The 21,724-nt window shown below is 38.6% G+C and overlaps 1 protein-coding gene across 1 annotated transcript in view; it reads right to left on the bottom strand.

Annotated features, from left to right (window-relative positions):
* LOC126470875 (nose resistant to fluoxetine protein 6-like) overlaps positions 1-21,724 on the bottom strand; it is a 109,021-nt gene that overhangs the window by 70,408 nt on the left and 16,889 nt on the right. Inside the window, exons 6-7 of the mRNA XM_050098891.1 lie at positions 5,833-6,000; positions 2,808-2,901 (exon numbers count right to left, since the gene is read on the bottom strand). Coding sequence (XP_049954848.1) covers positions 2,808-2,901; positions 5,833-6,000 — 262 coding nt within the window. The remainder of the gene's footprint in view (positions 1-2,807; positions 2,902-5,832; positions 6,001-21,724) is intronic.

Here is a 21,724-nt window from a genome sequence, read left to right on the forward strand (position 1 = left end):
TGCGAGGGGCGATGTCTCTGGTAGTTCCAAACAGAGGACAGCCTCTGCTCAAGGCACCATGATCAACTTTGTCTTCATATGGATAGCTGGGCACCCTCTGATATCACAACACTGCCTTCGAGCCTGTCCACAACGGGCATCACATCACTTGCTGCTGCCAGTTCCCCACTCCCGCATGGGTGGGGGCATCTGTCCTCAGCTGCCGAACCAGCAATTCCTCTATTGCTTCTAACACCATTATCAGGGATTCTGTCACCCATTCCTGATACCAGTATCACCTCCACCATGAGCACTGTCATCAGAGCCGATGCCCGAGGTCAACACAGAAACAGCCCTGGTATCACCGGTGTTGCTGTATTGTTTGACATGGGGAGGTGTGTGCAGAATGTGACCATGCCCAAATCACTTAAGACTATATATTCCCATTCCACCACACCCCCTTAGCCAGAGCTCAGCAGATGAGGAGGACAGCATGGGCATCTCAAGAATCTGTGAGCTCCCTAAGAGAGGAGGAGTGCAGCAATGCATACGCGTACTTCCAAACAACCTTATGTGTGGCAGTGCTGTGTCATGTACGCCTCAGACTTGAGTGTGTGTGTGTGTGTGTGTGTGTGTGTGTGTGTGTGTGTGTGTGTGTGTGTGAGAGAGAGAGAGAGAGAGAGAGAGAGAGAGAGAGAGAGAGAGATCCCACCAAGGGCCCCAGTCTATTTAAGGCTAGTCAAGATACGTTCACCCTCACTTCTGTATGTGTATTGCTAAGCTCCTTGTGTACATAATTGGTTCCTGCTGAATGTTATTTAAATACTGTGTTCAAGATGTTAATGATTCCATGGAATAAAGTTGTGTTCAGTCTACTGGTTGTGTTTTACTTATACCTAATTACAAAAATGTACGAGGGTCATTCCGAAAGTAATTTTGTGGTGACTTTGGATGTCCACACCAAATGTTGTTGGTGTAGTGCTAATGCTTCCTCTTTCATTTGCAGGTGGTTCTGTTGTTCTGCGGTAGATGGTGCCAGCAGAGGAGTGTTCCAAAATGGAGTCTGATATGGTCATGTGTATTAAACAACAATGTGTGACTGAATTTCTCACTGCTGAATAAATTGCACTGATTGAAATCCATCAATGCTTGCCAAAGGTATATGGAGATGATACAATAGACATGAGCAATGAGAGGCAATGGTTAAAACATATTTGAGATGGTGAAAAGGGTGTGCATGACAAGCCATGGCCTGTTCGAACCTGCAGAGCTGTCATCTCTTGTAGTCAAGAGTGTCTTCACAAACTCATCCATGCTGATTGCTGGATAATGACCAGAGAACTCTTTGAAAGGATAAATGTCAGCTGTAATGCCTTGGAAAAAATGTTGGAACATCTTGGTAATCCAAACATCTGTGCAAAATGGGTTCCACAGATGCTTACAGGAGAACAAAAATCTTATTGAATGGAATTTTGTTGAGGCCTGCCGGACCAATATGAAGGTGAAGGTGACAATTTTCTGAATAGCATCGTCACCAGAGCTGAGACATCGTGCCACCACTATGACCTGGAATCAAAAGACAGACCACAGAATGGTGACATGCAAATTCTCTGTCAAAGAAGAAATTCAAGACACAGCGAACTGCAGGGAAAGTGGTGTGCACAGTCTTCTAGGATACCCAGGGTATGGTTCTTTTGGTTGTCCCGGAGCCTGGAAAAACTGTCAGTACAGCATGCTACAAAACAACACTGACTAAGCTGAAAGCCCAGATTTCCAGTGTAAGGCCAGAGAAGAAGACCACCTTTCACCGGCAACATGGTAATGCCAGCCCCCACACAAGTTTTGTGACCATGCAACTCATTGCAATATCTGGCTGGACTGTCTTACCACATCCACCATACAGTCCCAATTTAGTGCCTTCAGACTTCCATCTCTTACCAAGATGAAAGATGGACTACATGGTGAACATTAACAAGACTAATGTGCTCTTCTCAAAGCTGCGAGGAAGTGTTTAGCCTCAGCAGCTTCTGATTTTTACAAGCACAGTGTGCAGGCTCTGTTTCATCATTGGCAAAAGGGCATAATGAATGGTGGTGACTATGTGGAAAAATGACAGTCTGTAGCTGAAATATATCTCTATTTAGCTGTGCTGTTGTGATTTATGTATCTCCTGTGGTTTCCATGAATAAACATAGGAGGCATACTTTTGGAATGACAGAAGGCTAACCAGATCGGTCCGTCACCATACTAATTTGACAGTAAGAGAACTGTACAAATGTGAATTCATTGTATGAGTCAGGAAAAAGCCTGCTGGAAGCTAGTGGTCTGATTTGTATATTGCACAGATGACATACAGCATCATATATTGGTTTCTATCACTACAAAGGGATGTTGATGGTAGCCATTACTGATTCCATATTTAAATTTTCAAACAATTTGAACACACTTAAAAATCTGATATTTCAGTAGAAAAATGCATCTTTCATAAGGGAAGGATTGTTTATACTTGGCTTGTGGGTCACATTCGTCTGATTTAAACTTAAATGAGTATTTATACAGTGAAGTAGAAACATCTCTTCAAGTCTGAGATCTTTCATCTTCCAGTAACAGCTGCTGAAGTAGTTTATCTCAGAACTTTCCTAGAGGCCACATCTCTAGTAATTGAAATGATGACATGTTGAATTGCATTGCTTTGGAAGACCAGATGTTTTCCATGATATTAGGCAACCAAACCATTATGATATATCAGTGAAATTTTTCTGTCAATATGTATGATAGAAGAATACTCTCTTATATTAATTGCTGTGATTAAATGAAAAAAACCTTACCTTATGAAGAAAAATGTATCAACAGAGAAAGCTGCATTGTTAATGCCTTGGAAGAATACCTCTCTCTCCACAACTCCACGATATGCCATGTTATCTAATAAAAGAAGCAAATACATTTATTTATTTATTTACGTATTTATTTCACCTGGCAAAATTAGGGCCTTCAGGATCTCTATTACATCTAATGAGACTTCCTCAGTGAGTAAATGTTACAATTTATATGGTATGTGAACAACATATAATAATAATAATAATAATAATAATAATAATGATAATGATAATGACAATACATATTGTAATGAACATGTGGAATTTACAAAATGTTTCTTACTGGCATTAAGCAATTTCCTAATTAGGTTCGTGTCAAATGTGAGTAGTGATATCTAACAGAAATGTATGACAACAGCACAGAGGAAAAAGGAGAAAAAGTTGAATGGTTACATGAAGAGCAAGACATAACAGGACAAGATTAGCAGATCGCTACACCAAGGATAAAAGATGAAGTTTTAATCTCCTCTCAAATGCAAAGTGAATTTGGACAAAGTGCAGATTATAGGGTAACTTGTTCCACAGTCATATGAGTGAAATGCAGAAGGAGATGGAGAAGGATTTAGTGATTCACAAAGGTAAAGCCAACATGTTGCAACATGTTGGATGTATTTGATCTGGTATGGAATGATGATAGGTATTTGAAATGTGAGGAGAGTTATTAAGGACAGCACTGACTAAGAAACTGACAACATAAGGAGAGTGTGTGAAAATTATACCATCTATCTGGTTGCATCCCACCAGAATGAAAATGGGAAAGACTGATATGATCAAACAACCAAATGCTACACACATATCAGACGCAAGCATTCATCACTAGGTTAAGAGTTTAGAAGAAAGAGTATGTTAAGTACTGTGTGGTTTTCAAGGATCTGTACTCATGAAAATTGTCAACTGGTAGAACATTAAGCTCTTCAGCAGAGATAACAATATTTTTGTTCAGATTGAACCAAAAGGCTATGAAAAATGTGCACCTTTAAATGGAAAACTATGCCATTCAAGTACCTATGACCAGCTATAGTCACATCAGATAATGTTTTTATAAGAATTAAACATTATCAAAAATATCATATGTCATTTTGAGAACTGAATGGATACTGATGTGTAATCAAGAACAATGAAAATAGGAATAATGTTTGAAGTGTAGAGAGGTTAGAAAGTGCCTGTGTTTCAGCTTCCCCCACTAGGTTGCTACACATTCAGCATTTCCTGTAACGCATTTGATTAACTGTCACATTTTTCTGAATTGTGCACAGAATAACACATTTCCTTATGTTATAATTTTCATCAGTTTTGTGCTTTGTAACTAAAGAAGTAGCAATCTTCACAATATGTAAACAATTTTACTATGGCAAGCAATCTTTCTTTTTGGGTAAAGAAAGATGGATTAATACACAGTGATGCACAAGTATTTAATAATGGGATGTACATAACTATTAAACAGCATACAAAACACACTTTGTGGAAGTAACTTGAATTACAGAGTTACAGGGTATACACAGTGTAGTAAACATCCATTTTTGTTTTTAAACATCTGTTTTGAATGGGAGATGGCTGTCTTTCCAAAACCATGAGGATAAGTATTATCACATATCAATTACATGTCACTGAAATCATTTCTCTACCAAGACTGTGTATTATATTTTTGTACATTTCAAAAACTTGAAACTGAATAATTAAGCTGCAAGAGGCACTGAAATTGTGATCTCTAACTTGGTCTCCTTAAGTGTTAGATAAACAATCACATTTTCTCATCCTGTGTAATTTTACTGAAAAGAGGGGTTTACATATTAAAATCACTACTGTAACATACAGGAGATGAGTTCTAAAAAAAGTCAAAGACTGACTACTGTTTACATTTTTCTGGAGCTACTTGAGTGCTCTTATGTAACTACCAGATACTCAAGAACACACAAAATCTTGACATTTCTTGTTTTGTCCATCCAGTTTTGCTGTTGTCCATTGCTGTGATGCATATTTTTTAGTGACCGTGTGAAGCCTTTAACCTTATGAAGAATTGCACTTGTCAGAGAGCTCCTAATCATCATCTTTCAGTTGTACCTTCTGCTGTTACGAGCAGCCAGTATTCTGAAATGAGACTGGACTGGTACAGACAACTACCTTAAAGTCAGGTAAGTTGCAAGTTGCAAATTGAATATAACAGCAACCAGTCAGCATGGAGCCAGTTTGTAATGGTGTGCCATCCATAAAATTGGTTGATTCTCACTTGCGAGCAACCAAAGAACAAAAATTAGTTCAGGTGAATGTTTGTAGTTAATTGGCATCCAAATAGTCATACAAGTTGCTTGAATAGTGTTCAAAGTACAGAAAAGTTGTTTCAACCTTAGCTATCTTGACAAGGCATACCAAAACGAAAAACAGATCATATGGAGTTTTTGCTTAAGTTTTTATGAAGAAACTACTACTAACACTACAGATTCTCCTTACAAAGGAGTTTATCACAAAACAAGTGCTTTTAATGCTGAAAGACGGTATCAGTACTTTGACATTGCCTTTCAGCTTTCACTTTGGCTACATTATAATAAATAAGGAAGACTATTGACCATGTTTTACTGATGGTATTCATGATCATTTTTAATGAAGGAATATTAATACATGACTTGGCATTCACAACTACCCCATCCTTCTATGAGCAAATATATTTTGATTTTATACTGCCTTTATTTCTTTTTTATTAGTTTGTTTTATTCAGGAATTCATTTTCAATTAGTTATAATGGTAGACAATGATGACATTCTAATTTTATAAGAAAAATGAGATGGTCTAGGACGATAAACAAATTTTCATTTTTCAGCAATGAATGTAACATGTGCACCTTTTATCAGAACAGAACTGATTTGTTTTACAGGATTGCATTCTTTTCATTTGGTCCAGAAATGACAGATAATCTTATTAGAGTACTACTCTACTAACATAAAATATTTTCTTTGTCAAATGAAAAATGTAAACTGCTTACCTGAGTATTTGAAAGCAACAATACAGGTATGTCCTAAAATAACCCAGATCATGCTCAGTGATCTCAGACCATGAATTGTTGGAATTGTGTCACTTCCCACTGACCGATCACAGATAATATTAAAATTTAGCCTCACAGAAAATGAAAGAATAATACGCTGCATGACACCTGAAACATGAAAACAGAGTACAGTGGTACTGTCAAAATCTAAAATGGGTTGTGATATATGCATATGTAATGACACTGAAGTTTCTCTGTAGTAGAAAATTTCATAAAGATTAGAATTTATTGGAGCTTGTGTCAGTATACACCACATTTTTTTATTGCTGGTAATATACTTGTTGAAAGAATGATATGTACTGAGAAGCTTGAATTAATTAGTTTCATATACCGTACAATGCTTTCCCTAAACCTATTAGAAAATTTACTTGTAATTTTACAGGCCAATTTAAACATTCTTACAACATTAATCATCATTACTTCTATGCCTCTTTCAAAAACTTGACTCTGATTCCTGTAACCATGAAATGTTTAACAGTACATAAAAGGAATGCTAAGAAGATTGTGTCTGGAAAAAAACTGGGCTCACTAATTTACTGAAATAACTAATCATTGCTGCAACTCATACTGTCACAGAAAGTGATCCTGTAAGTACCTGTTTACACTTGAAAGCATAAATGCATTTGTATACATTCTTTTCGTGCACTAACAAAGTAACACGCAAAAGAATACCAAGTATGCATGATCGAACATCTGGAATCTGTTCTCAATTAGAGGCAAAAATTTGGCATAGCTTTTACTCCTTTCTGTAATTCCATGCTGACTTCAGGATATGAAAATGATGATCATGTGACACTGCATGGACTGAATGGATTCCAAGAACATTTTGACTGGACTAGTCTCCCTTTCATGTTACTGTTCAAATTCCCATTTAGCCATCCAGATTTAGGTTTTCCATGGTTTTCTTAAATCAGTTACGGCAGATGCTGGGATGGTTCTTTTGAAAAGGACATTGGGAATTTCCTTCCCTACCAATCTCAAAAATAGGTTTAAGATCCGTATCTAATGACATCATTGGGTCTTTAAGCCCTTTCTTCCCCTCATGATAGGAGAAAGAAGAGAGAACACTTACACTGCATTTGTTGTTACATTCTTCATCTACATCTACATCCACATTTATACTCCACAAGCCACCCAACGATATGTGGCGGACGGCACTTTACGTGCCACTGTCATTACCTCCCTTTCCTGTTCCAGTCACGTATGGTTCGCGGGAAGAACGACTGCCAGAAAGCCTCCGTCCGCACTCGAATCTCTCTAATTTTACATTTGTGATCTCCTCGGGAGGTATAAGTAGGGGGAAGCAATATATTCGATACCTCATCCAGAAACACACCCTCTCGAAACCTGCACAGCAAGCTACACTGCGATGCAGAAAGCCTCTCTTGCAAAGTCTGCCACTTGAGTTCGCTAAACATCTCTGTAATGCTATCACGCTTACCAAATAACCCTGTGACGAAATGCGCTGCTCTTCTTTGGATCTTCTCTATCTCCTCTGTCAACCCGACCTGGTACAGATCCCACACTGATGAGCAATACTCAAGTATAAGTCAAACGAGTGTTTTGTAAGCCACCTCCTTTGTTGACTACATTTTCTAAGGGCTCTCCCAATGAATCTTAACCTGGTACCCGCCTCACCAAGAATTAATTTTATATGATCATTCCACTTCCAATCTTTCTATATGCATACTCCCAGATATTTTACAGAAGTAACTGCTACCAGTGTTTGTTCTGCTATCATATAATCATACAATAAATGATCCTTCTTTCTATGTATTTGTAATACATTACATTTGTCTATGTTAAGGGTCAGTTGGCACTTCATGCACCAAGTGCCTATACGCTGCAGATCTTCCTGCATTTCGCTGCAATTTTCTAATGCTGCAACTCCTCTGTATACTACAGCATAATCTGCGAAAAGCCGCATGGAACTTCCGACACTATCTACTAGGTCATTTATATATATTGTGAAAAGCAATGGTCCCATAACACTCCCCTGTGGCATGCCAAAGGTTACTTAAACGTCTGTAGACGTCTCTCCATTGAGAACAACATGCCATGTTCTGTTTGCTAAAAACTCTTCAATCCAGCCACACAGCTGGTCTGATATTCAGTAGGCTCTTACTTTGTTATCAGGTGACAATGCAGAACTGTATCGAACGCCTTCCGGAAGTCAAGGAAAATGGCATCTACCTGGGAGCCTGTATCTAATATTTTCTGAGTCTCATGAACAAATGAAGCGAGTTGGGTCTCACACGATCACTGTTTCTGGAATCCATGTTAATTCCTACAGAGTAGATTCTGGGTTTCCAGAAATGACATGATACGCGTGCAAAACACATGTTCTAAAATTCTACAACAGATCGATGTCAGAGATACAGTTTTGCGCATCTGCTCTATGACCCTTCTTGAAGACTGGGACTACCTGTGCTCTTTTCCAATCATTTGGAACCTTCCATTCCTCTAGAGACTTGTGGTACACGGCTGTTAGAAGGGGGGCAAATACTTTTGCGTGCTCTGTGTAGAATCGAATTGGTATCCCGTCAGGTCCAGTGGACTTTCCTCTGTTGAGTGATTTCAGTTGCTTTTCTATTCCTTGGACACTTATTTCGATGTCAGCCATTTTTTCATTTGTGCGAGGATTTAGAGAAGGAACTGCAGTGCAGTCTTCCTCTGTGAAAGAGCTTTGGAAAAAGATGTTTAGTATTTCAGCTTTATGTGTGTCATCCTCTGTTTCAATGCCATCATCATCATCATCCCAGAGTGTCTGGATGTGCTGTTTTGAGCCACTTACTGATTTAACGTAAGACCAGAACTTCCTAGGATTTTCTGTCAAGTCGGTACACAGAATTTTACTTTTGAATTCACTGAACGCTTCATGCATAGCCCTCCTTACACTAACTTTGACATCGTTTAGCTTCTGTTTGTTAGGGAAGAGAAAGAGATGTTTATTTTTACAGGAATCTTAAAGATGAACTGAATCTTTTCTTTAATGGAAATTTTCAGGCAATGTCAGCTAACACTGATTTCATCTGCTCAAACAAAAAAGGAAATTCCTTATATGTGACTAACATGGAATAGCTCACATACAAGAGTATCAGATAGAAATTCAGATTCATACTGAATAACAGAGAACTGCTGAAAATGAGTTTTTTTAAAAAAGAAACTGCGGCCTGATTTATACATCTATGGTTCCATGAGTTTCCAAGTACTATCCATTTCCAGAAATAATGTTTACTCTCCATGGAAATAACCGACCATTAGACTAACTGCCCATTTTAATGTGTGAGGTAAATACTTTTAACACGAGGAACATTGTCCAGTATGGGAATAGATTTAAAATTTGGTCTGAAACTAGTTACAAACAAAGGCAGATGATATCCTATACACAATAAAAGCAGCTGTAAACCAAAGAAGGGATTTACTACTCAGTAGGAGTTTGAACATACAATGAATAGTTTGAATGAAATGTCACAATGATTTTATTTATTCTACTGAAAGAGTAAATTAATTGTACAGGTTTGTCACTCACAGCAAAGTACTTCACAATTTTTTTTCCCAAGAATCAAGAAACATTGCCATGCCATGTGTGTTCTTCACATGGCAGTTTAACACCATCTCTGACATTGCTACTGTCAAGATCTTCTTGGACCCCTAGTGAGGAAATGGTAAACTTGTGACATTTTTGTAACATAAAAAAATGTTCCTCTGGAATTTTACATCTGGAACAATACTTAGGACTCAGAGAATCCATTTTATGATCAAAAGATATACAAGACCTGGTAATAAAGAACTTACCAACTTGCAAAGAGTAGTCTGAATGGATGAACTCACAGGCAGCAGAGTAATATCCTAAATAGGTGACAAAAATGTTAATTCTAGAAGGGAGCATATAGAGAAACAGTGGTCATCATTCCAAAACTTTGAGAAGTGGTCACCAGTCATAACATTTATTGTCCAGACACTTACTGAAAACTCAGTAGCTGAAACTGGTACTAGGAAAATGAGGCAAAAATATTAAGCTCTGTTTCCATATGTTCCCTCACACTAAAACAAAAAGCAAGAATATACTCATAGCCCCACTATAAAGAGAATGTTTAAGATACAAGTAACAATGCTAGCAGGTTTACGGAAAGTGTCATATGTTATATGAAATCAATTAATTTGAGTTTCTCAATGCATGACACTTCACAAAGTCCTGCTACCTCATAGAGTTTCTGTGAGAGTTATAAGGACTTTGAAGCTGAATGAGCTTGTCTTGACCATAACTCACTGCTGGCTTTTTGAATAATAAAACTGTCCCCAGAGACTGCAAAAGGGCAGAAGTTATAGCCATCTAGAAATGAACGAGAAAGGTCCATAATCATAAAATTGTTTCTCGATACAACAGGCTGCTAGAAGTAGCAACATCCTATGATATACTTAAAGTTCAATCCTAATAAGATACTTTACCCATTGTTGTGACATGTTGCACATCATATTGACTGATCATATGAAAAAAGAACAGCTGACACAAAGTAAAAGTCCAATACACAGAACTAACTTCAGGCATAGTTGTCAGTACACAGCAAATGATAATCTTGAATAAAAGCCTCACAGCATTCTTGCCACATCAGATTTGTCAGTCTTGAGCTTTCAACAGCTATCTCCAATGCCATTATCAGGGGATATTTCTGTAGCCCTGTGGTGACTATTGACCAAGTTGTGTATCAACATCTTTGTTTTCCAAGCTCTTTGGGAGTGGAGTGTGGTCCCACATGAAATGGTAAGCACATGTGTACTGGGAATCTACTAGATGTATATGTACGTGTATGTGCTTTGGACCAATAAAATCATGCTTATTACATTACATTATTTGATCCAGCAATCCTACAACACTAAACCCATACTGGTGACCCAGAATTTATTTGCAAGTGCTATAATGAACTCTCGTTCTATTGTGCAGTACACAGTGAACCACTTGCTGCCTGCTACATTGCACAGGAGCCAACTAGGGTTTCCAACGGACACCCTGGCATCATTTTCCAATTATCTGCCTTGTGTTCACAATAGTCCAATGCAGTTTCTGAACACACCGACTAGCTGTACTCAACAGTACAGTGTTTCTACATTTCCACAGTCACATGTGCCAGCATTAGGTACGAACAATAACTTTTCGTTATCCTACATGAATCAGCTATCATGTGGCAGTGCTCCATACCAACAGAACATTTTTTGTGCACAAAACTTTGCATGCAAACATTTTACATCAAATGTGAACTTTCCACGTGTACTGAGTGCTCAACAATGGCCGACACAATGTGCTCAGTCACCAGTGACTATGTTTACAAATTTCTCAAGTGCTAGTGAGAACTTTCACCAGGGTCAATGGCGTTACAAATCGAGCCAGATGCTCAGGACAGGAAATTTCATGTTTATCCCAGAATTCCAGATTTTGCTCCAGCACCCCCCACCCCCTTCCCCATACTACCAGCACCTGCTTTATGAGTGTTTCCAATGGCACATACCATTTTCTGCCACATCTGGCATATGTGTTCCACAAATGTTAGGTGATTTCGATAACTTTAATGCAACTGTAGGGGAGGGGCCCAGAAACTGTACTCCGTTGCTTTTCACACATTGGTTGACTATGGTCAACTCTTCTATGCTGGTCCAACTCTACACCTGTTGGCATTACTCTGTCAAATGCCCGACTCGTTGATTTATCGATCATGATTGAGCCAGCTGTGCCTACCGTGCCACGTGTCACTGACAGTGATGGGAACTGGTACACCGCTGCTGCACCCAAGTCAGTTACGCTGCAGAGTTACGGATAGGGAACGGTAGTTTCCGACAAATTGTTATGCCAAGACTTCCCTATCCACTGGCCTGAACTACCGCCCCTTCATAAGGACCATCCATGCGCATGGTTTTCCTTGGTCAACCATGTCCTGCAGTTACATGGCATTGCTGACAACAACTCTAAATTCCTTTGCTTACTGTGTCACCTCTATGATGAACCAGACCTGATATGTGATGTTGTGGCTTTGCCTCCCACTATGGACAAATATGCATTTGACCAGTGCATCATCCTTGCGTGTCTATCCAGATCTACAGGGGAAGCTATTCACCTCATCATCAGTTATGAGTTACTGGGTTCCAGATCCCTGTTGCAGCTCTGTCATCATCTACGTGCTGTGATTGACACACGTCATATGTGAGGAGTTACATACTGTCAATGTCTTTTATGTGCTGCCCTATGAGAAGGATACCCTTTCTGGGGTATATGAAACCTAGATACTTAACAAAGAATTGTAAAAAGGTGCCATTGCTTTAGATTCCATTTCAGGTCACCATTCTGCAATGTATTGCTCAGCATGTGAAGGTTCTGCAAATGCTCATCTGTATTAACACCTATGAAAATTATGTTGTGAAGATAATTGCAACATGCAGAAATACTGTGGATCAACTGTTCAAGAAACCACTGAAATACAGTAGGGTGACAGAAATCCCAATTGGGAGCCTTCGATATTGGTATAATGGCTTGTTTAAAACTAAAACCTGTTGAGACTCTGGATGTAATGGAAGTAGTAAATATGTGTCAAAAGAAACTGCCTTGGTATAAGGTACAAAACTTTTATTTTGAAAAGTAATTTTCTGGGTTGAGAGATTGTAAATGTGTCTACAACAACTTCTGAGTTTACTGCCTTGAAATCCCACATAGTCAAAAAGAGCTGTTTGCCTTCTGAACAGTTACTATGGTGCCACTCATGAGCTAGATAACATGGGCATACTGACAGTTTGTTCTTGTAAGCAGTCAGGTTATGCCTCCACTTGTGGAGGATGTGGGATACAGGTCATACTTGGGAAAAATGGGGAACTGTGTTTGGCTTCAAATGAATCTGAGCTTATACATCCGTTGTGCAGCCTAACCTGGGAGGAGAAAGGTCTGAGAATTCTGTGTATAATTTTTCAGTTGCTTGGAATGAAATCTGAGTGGACACTCGGTGGATTTTGTTATTAATTGAGAATCCAAATTGATTGAAAGCATCGAGGATAAAAATATTGTCCGTATTCAATGAACTAATGCATAAAAAGTAAACATACTTACAAGAAACTTCAGTTTAAAATGTTCCACTTTCCTGTAACATATGTGCACTGTATGTTACAACTTTCTTTGCAAATAGTTGTAATGAAGGTGATCCAAAAGTTATATATGTATTCAAATTCATATGTGATGCATGTTTGCACTTGACATACTGTTGGTTTGTCTAAGATTCATAAACCTATTAACGATTTTTTTGGATCGTCCATGTTGGGGTTTACTACAGTTTGAACTGTATGCAATGGATCATTGTTGTGGGCTTCTTTGCCTAGAAAGAAGTACAACAATTACAGACACTGTGGTGGGACCACATTTAGTGCAAGCAGAAATATTTAGAGGTATTTAGGCCACTGGTGGCATGTGGTAGCAAAACGTGGTGAGTATGCAACACCAGACACCAATAAAATTTGCCATAAGACAGATGCAGAATTTGAACAAGACAGTGGGTGTGTTGTATGCCTATTTCACTTCAAAATCTAGTATGTCTATTAAACCTGTTGTTTAAGAATGTTTTCCCTAAGTGTAGCCTGCTGCCTCACTGGCCAAGCTGGTTGTTTTTCTCCTATAGCCATGCACACTGCAAAAACTTCTGAAACTGTTTGCCAATGCTTTCCATTCCCTTGTGAGAACTGAAAACTTTTCACAGTTCTCAAAACTTAATCCGAAGACAATTCTGATAAAAAAATTACCTCTAAACCTTATTTGGATTCTACAATTTGATCTCAGTAATTAACTTTCCAACAAGGGTGAAAAAAGGTAGTAGAATCCTAATTGACAATGTTTTCTTTGATGAAGCTTAATAGTAAGAAAATAACTGGAGTGCCAGTAACAAATGCTCTCTCTAATCATGTTGTACAGTTAGTTAGGATAAATAAGATACCATAGTGGATTATAGTATTGCTACTCCTCAGTGAAAAGCAGACAGAGTAAACAGAGAGTCTAGAACAAATGTTTTGAAAAAAATTTACAAGAGATGATATGGGTGAAATTTATAATGAACCATATGCTGACATAAAATTTAATCTATTCCTTCACAAATTCATATCAATATTTGAAAGCAGTTTTCTGCATAAGCTAATCAGAAAGGACATTAAACAGGCATGTAAGAAACCATGAATCACTAGAAGTATTAAAGTATCTTGTGAAAGGAAAAGGGAAATGTCTCTGTTGGCAAGAGCAAGCACAGATCTTCCAGTAACTGAACATTACAAAAACTACTCACAATTGCTAAGAAAAAGTTACTAAAAATAAAGGACCATGCAGATTGTCAGAAATCCGTAATTCCAACAATGGACTTAAGGCTACATGGAAAGTGTGTTGCTGAAAATGGCCCCCTTGTGGAGATACTGTGCATCTCTGAAATTTTGTCACATGAAAAAGTGTTTCTGTTTATCTCAGCTAAACACTCGAAAATTTTGCGTACATAGTTCTTTGCAACCTGAATATATATGTTTTAATATGTTACGGCAATCAAAATTTTTGCCAGTCCAGATACGAACCTGAATCTCCTGTTTGTCAGGGTCAGCTATAGGGGTCATTCAAGGACCACTTGAGGATCAACTGAAATTTTCAACATTATTGATGTGCCCTACTTATTGCTTCTTAACACTACAAGCAGAGCTTCTCCCTCTGTGTAAGGGGGAGTAACACAGCTGAGAGAACAAACTTGGTGGATAAATTTGGCTCACTCTAACATAAGGATATGTCAATGAAATGAAGTAAGTGAAATCACTGGGGATAAAATTATTGAATTTCAGTGACATGCATGTCAGATTTGCAAAGATGGCGCCTAGTGTAGATCGGGGGTATGTTAGTTCCGTACAAAAGTCAAAAAATAACGAGGAAAAGTGTTCGATATGCAACAAATTCTGTGTGTATTATGACAGTACATGTATGCCATGTTATATTATCGCAAAAGTAGACGCCAAAAAAAACCTGGTAACAGGAAAATTTTATAATCAGGCATCTCATCCAGCAAGTACTTCGACTCATTCGTGGGAAATGGTGAACTCTGATACAACATGCCATTGCAAGAAACGTGTTGTAAGGTTTTTCATTATTCGTGTGTTAATGTCAGTCCTAAAAGGAAACTATGGTTCTGCAATAGCTGTTTCAAAGGCGACTTAGGCCAAAAACCTAATATGAGAAACACCAAAGACGAAGTTATCAGTGCTCTACTGGAAGAGTTTTCAGTTATAAAACATCACGAACACGATCTGTATGAAAAAGAAGCAAAGAGGCTTAGCGTTTTACCTCAAGATACTGTAACTTTTGTTAATAACAGTTCTGTTGTTTATGTTTGTAGAAAGTGCGGGAAAACACAAACAGTGGTGTAACCTGTTGCGAGTGCGAAAGAAAACGTCAGTCTAAAACTCCCGTCCATGTTCCAAAACTTTACATTTTAGGCGATAGCCACAGCCGCGGTATTGTCTCACGCATAAATAAAGCTTCAAATGTGAAATCGATGAGCTTTGTAAAGCCTGGGGCGCCCCTCTCAGAAATAAGGAAACTAGTTTTTTCTGAAGAAATAAAAAAGCTGTCTTCGAAAGATTTTGTTGTCCTCTTTGGTGGATCTAATGACATTTATCAAAATGATACATCTAAAGCCTGTTGCGAATTAAACAAGTGTTTATCTGAACTAAGTCATAGAAACGTTATCCTTGTAAATATACCACAAAGGTACGACTTGATGTCCTGGTCGTGTGTAAACAAGGAAATTAGTGCCGCCAATGAACTTTTTTCCAGTATATGCAAACAATATAGAAATGTTTCTGTTGTTAATATTAATACCATTGGACGCAGATTCCACACTACTCATGGGCTGCACTTAAATGGCCTTGGAAAGCAACTTGTTACATTAAAGCTAATGGAAATTATTCAGAGACTGCAATACTTACCAATAACATCATCAGTGGTACCTGTATCATCATCACAGAAAGTATCTCTAGGAGTGACTAATGCAGAATCAGATACAGTAACAGAAAATGCAGCAGAAATACCTAAAGAAGCAATACTAACAGAAGTAGAATCAACAGCAGCGTCAGAAGAACCACGTTCAGTAACAGCAGAAGTAACTCCTCCAGCATTAGAACGAGCTCCTACAGCAGTAACACCATCTCCCTCACCAGCAGTAACAGCACAAACTACTTCACCAGAAATAGCAGAAGAAACACCATCAGCAACATCAGAAGCAACTCCTCCAGCAGTAGAACCAGTTCCTATAGCAGCAGCACCATCTCCCACACCAGCAGTAGCAGAACCAACTCCTTTACCAGTAATAGCAGAAACAACTCCTCCACCAGCAGCAACTAAACCAACTTCACCAACAGCAGAAACAGTACCAACTCCTCCTCCATCACCTTCAAGAGTAGCAGAAAAGAATAGACCAGTCACAGTAAGTAAAGTATCATCTTTGTCTCATGATGAAGAGATACCAAATGATTTGGGAAAGCATGTTCCTATAAAACTTGTGGACAGTAAAGTGAAACAAACTTCCAACTGTGTTTCAAACAGACCCAAAAAATTACCTAAGAGAAATGAAGATTTTTTATGGTTTATCCCAAGGAAGTCCAACCGCCACCTAACATAGATTCCAGGGCTGAAAAAACAATTAAATGTTCTCCATTGCCCCATAATACTGTACTCCTCCCCTCCTGTGACAGTAACTCTATCTTATTTCTGCACTTAAATGTCAGGTCTCTGAAAAATAAAGCTGATGAGCTTGGTATACTATTAAAAAGTAACAAAAGAATGATTTTATGTTTAAACGAACATTGGTTAAAGGAAGAGGATATAAAACTGTATGTACCATCAGGTTTCAGATTAGCTACATACTTCTGCAGACCCAGTGAATCATATGGGGGTTCATCCATATACACTCCTGGAAATTGAAATAAGAACACCGTGAATTCATTGTCCCAGGAAGGGGAAACTTTATTGACACATTCCTGGGGTCAGATACATCACATGATCACACTGACAGAACCACAGGCACATAGACACAGGCAACAGAGCATGCACAATGTCGGCACTAGTACAGTGTATATCCACCTTTCGCAGCAATGCAGGCTGCTATTCTCCCATGGAGACGATCGTAGAGATGCTGGATGTAGTCCTGTGGAACGGCTTGCCATGCCATTTCCACCTGGCGCCTCAGTTGGACCAGCGTTCGTGCTGCACGTGCAGAGCGCGTGAGACGACGCTTCATCCAGTCCCAAACATGCTCAATGGGGGGACAGATCCGGAGATCTTGCTGGCCAGGGTAGTTGACTTACACCTTCTAGAGCACGTTGGGTGGCACGGGATACATGCGGACGTGCATTGCCCTGTTGGAACAGCAAGTTCCCTTGCCGGTCTAGGAATGGTAGAACGATCGGTTCGATGACGGTTTGGATGTACCGTGCACTATTCAGTGTCCCCTCGACGATCACCAGTGGTGTACGGCCAGTGTAGGAGATCGCTCCCCAGACCATGATGCCGGGTGTTGGCCCTGTGTGCCTCGGTCGTATGCAGTCCTGATTGTGGCACTCACCTGCACGGCGCCAAACACGCATACGACCATCATTGGCACCAAGGCAGAAGCGACTCTCATCGCTGAAGACGACACGTCTCCATTCGTCCCTCCATTCACGCCTGTCGCGACACCACTGGAGGCGGGCTGCACGATGTTGGGGTGTGAGCGGAAGACGGCCTAACGGTGTGCGGGACCGTAGCCCAGCTTCATGGAGACGGTTGCGAATGGTCCTCGCCGATACCCCAGGAGCAACAGTGTCCCTAATTTGCTGGGAAGTGGCGGTGCGGTCCCCTACGGCACTGCGTAGGATCCTACGGTCTTGGCGTGCATCCGTGCGTCGCTGCGGTCCGGTCCCAGGTCAACGGGCACGTGCACCTTCCGCCGACCACTGGCGACAACATCGATGTACTGTGGAGACCTCACGCCCCACGTGTTGAGCAATTCGGCGGTACGTCTACCCGGCCTCCCGCATGCCCACTATACGCCCTTGCTCAAAGTCCGTCAACTGCACATACGGTTCACGTCCACGCTGTCGCGGCATGCTACCAGTGTTAAAGACTGCGATGGAGCTCCGTATGCCACGGCAAACTGGCTGACACTGACGGCGGCGGTGCACAAATGCTGCGCAGCTAGCGCCATTCGACGGCCAACACGGCGGTTCCTGGTGTGTCCGCTGTGCCGTGCGTGTGATCATTGCTTGTACAGCCCTCTCGCAGTGTCCGGAGCAAGTATGGTGGGTCTGACACACCGGTGTCAATGTGTTGTTTTTTCCATTTCCAGGAGTGTATATTAGCAATGACCTAGAGCTAAAGTTTTCTGTTCTTGAAGTTAGTGACCTATGCACTAAAGGTGTTTTTGAAGCAGCTACTTTTATTATACCTAGTATTCAGCTCATAACTGTGTCTTTATATCACTCCTGAAAGTAATGTAGAACAATTTATAGAACGTTTAGAAAAACTTGCGATCAGTATACAAAAATATACTAAATACAAAATTTTAATCTTTGGGGATCTAAACATAGACATTAGGAAAATGACAGCCAGAAATGTTAATTTAGTAAACATGTTAAGATCCTATAATCTCTTTTGTGCTAATGAAAGTCCTACAAGGCACTCCTCCTGTCTTGACAATCTAATAACAAATGTATACAAATGTGATTTTGAGCTAGGCTTACTTAATGTCGATTACCTGTCAGACCATAGAGGTATATGGGTGAAACTAATTACTAAAAAACTAAAAGAAGACAAGGAACAAACTCAGTGTGTCAGACTATCTACAGATACAAATATTAGCAAGTATAGAGAAGAACTTAAGTCTATAGATTGGAATACTGTTATACATTCCTCCAGAAATGTTGATGAAGCCTTCAGCACATTCCTCAAAATCATTTCTGAAATCTTCCACACATGCTGTCCACCGGTTAAAAAACAAAAAAACAAAAAAGTTAGGAAACCTAGTCACTCAACTTTACAGAAGTGGTTTTCATCCCAATTACAAAAACTGAGACTATTGGTAATTGCTTGTCACGATAAGGTCAAAAAGGAAGCAGTAGATAAAGAAACTTACAAAAACCTGAAAAGAAAATATAGATCTGAAATTAAAATAGCCAAGTGTAAGGCAAATGGTGATTTCATTAAAAAATCACACAATAAATGTAAGGCTGCATGGAAAGTAATAAAAGCAGAGCTAGGTATGGATATAAACTACAAAGACAACACAAATGCTGCTAACGTCACTGCTGATGATTTCAATCACTTTTTTGTCAACTCTGCCAATCTTAGCCTTCCAACCCATAGCAACCAGAATTCCAATTCAACAAATACACCTATTTCTCACCCCATATCTGGCAGAAATTTTCAACAAAACATTACAAACATAGTGTCAGCTTGTAAATGGAGAGAAGTACAAGTGACTGATATAATTAAAGCAACCTCTAAATTAGGATACTCTAGATCTGAAGATGTGTATGGCCTGTCAAACTATATAATTAAAAAAGTTGTAGATCTCATAACATACCCTGTTTGCATACTGATAAACTGGATGCTCTCGAGTGGACACTTTCCAGAATGTCTCAAAAAAACAGTTGTCATACCATTATACAAAAAGGGTGACAAGCCCTGTATCAATAATTATAGACCAATTTCACTTGTGCCTATTCCCTCAAAAATAATAGAACCTTGCATAATGCAGCAAATATGCAAACACCTATCAGACAATAATATATTAAATGATTCTCAGTATGGATTCAGGTCAAACTTATCAACAGTCAAAGCAGTTGAAGACCTTATCTCTTTTGTACTAAGCGCATTTGAGTCAGAATTATCTGCTGAAGCCATTCTAATTGACTTGAGTAAGGCTTTCGACTCAGTTAACCACAAATTATTATTAGATAAACTGTGTTGCTATGGAATCAAACACTTGGAACTCTCACTAATTGAATCATACCTCAGCAATAGAAAACAAATAGAAAAGCATAATGATCAACAGTCACAGACTTTAAGTATAAAACGAGGTGTTCCTCAGGGCTCAGTGCTTGACCCTCTACTATTTATATTGTTTGTAAATGACTTTCCGAACAACTTACCCTGTAAATCTATCCTCTATGCTGATGACACAACATTAGCTAATTCTGGAAAGGATATAAACATATTGAAGGAGGAAAGTGAAGAGTGTCTCAAAATATCTAATATCTGGTTTAAAGCTAATGACTTATCTATGAACCATGAAAAGACTGTCAAGATAATCTTCAGTTTATCAAACAGTAACATGGAGTTATCATCTGTTAAACTACTAGGAATACACATTGACTCAAAATTAACTTGGGGCACACATACAGATTATGTATGTTGAAAGCTATCACGAGTTATCTACCTACTAGCCAAACTACACACAAGATTTATTGCTTCAGTCATACTATGCCTTCTTTCATTGCCATCTACAATATGGCATTCTTTTATGGGGTAACTCTCCAGGAGCCAAAAAAATTTTCACTTGGCAGAAGAAAGCAATTAGACGTTTGTACGGAATCACTGACAACAAGACCTCATGTAGACCTTATTTTAGAGACTTAAAAATTCTCAATGTCCCATCTCTTTACATATATTGTTGCCTATTAAACATAAAAGAAAACTTAAACCACTACACTATAAGGAAATCAGTTCATCAACACAATACTCGACAAACAAAAATGATTGATATACCCACAACCAGGCTTAAGAAAACCCAATCTAGCTATGAATACATAGGCATAAAATTGTTCAACACTTTACCCGTACAGGCTCAATTGGTTTCAATGGATATTTTCAAAACTAAAACCAAAGTGTGGATGAAGAAAAATACTTTCTACAGTGTAGAAGAATTTCAGAATAGTTGTAAAGATGATCTAATTTATTGATAAACTAAGGCTTACTGTTATGTATAGTTATGGATGTAGAGGCAGCTAGCTATAAGCTAATACGGTACAACACTATCTTTTTTTTCCATGTAATATTTTTGTTATATGAAACATAATGTACAAATAGCTATAATACTTTTGACAACATTGATTGCATGTTAATGCTGATAAATTATGGCTTACTGTTATGTATGGATCTAGGTGTAGAGGCTGTTGTAAGCTAATAGTTTACAACATTGCTATATTTTTACTATGTAATATTTTGGTATGTAAAACATAATGTACAAATAGCTGTAACTCTTCTGACGACATCAATTGCATGTAGGTGCTGAAAGATGGATAAAATAAATAAGTAAGTAAAATCTCCAGAAATACTTTTTCTGGCCTCCATCTTCCCCTTGTAAACTATATTTTCTCCTTACATTCTCATCAAAACATTCTTCAGCAATCCATATTGAAAATAAATGGGAATTTTTTTCCTTAAAGAGAAAATTTGCATTATTTCTGTAACTAAAATTCTTCTTTAAGCAGTTTTAAAAATTAAATCTTTTGAAAAACTAAAATTATTATCAGAAACACATTAATTTATTTACTCATCGAAATTTAAGCATTCACATGCAGTTGATGTCACGATGGATAACTTAAAAAAATTTTCACAGTGGGAACTGACATGTCAGATAAATGTGCTTACTTATTGTATAAAACTAGCAGTACATAGATTGTAAAGGTAAACTATAAATAGCAAATTCATATATAAAGTTTCACTGGTAAACTACACAGTCTGGTAAACATGGAACTGCACATTGTTAATAAGGAACTATACATACATTTTACTGTATGA

This window comes from Schistocerca serialis, chromosome 3, assembly GCF_023864345.2.
Source record: "Schistocerca serialis cubense isolate TAMUIC-IGC-003099 chromosome 3, iqSchSeri2.2, whole genome shotgun sequence".
Classification (NCBI taxonomy): Eukaryota; Metazoa; Arthropoda; class Insecta; order Orthoptera; family Acrididae; genus Schistocerca; species Schistocerca serialis.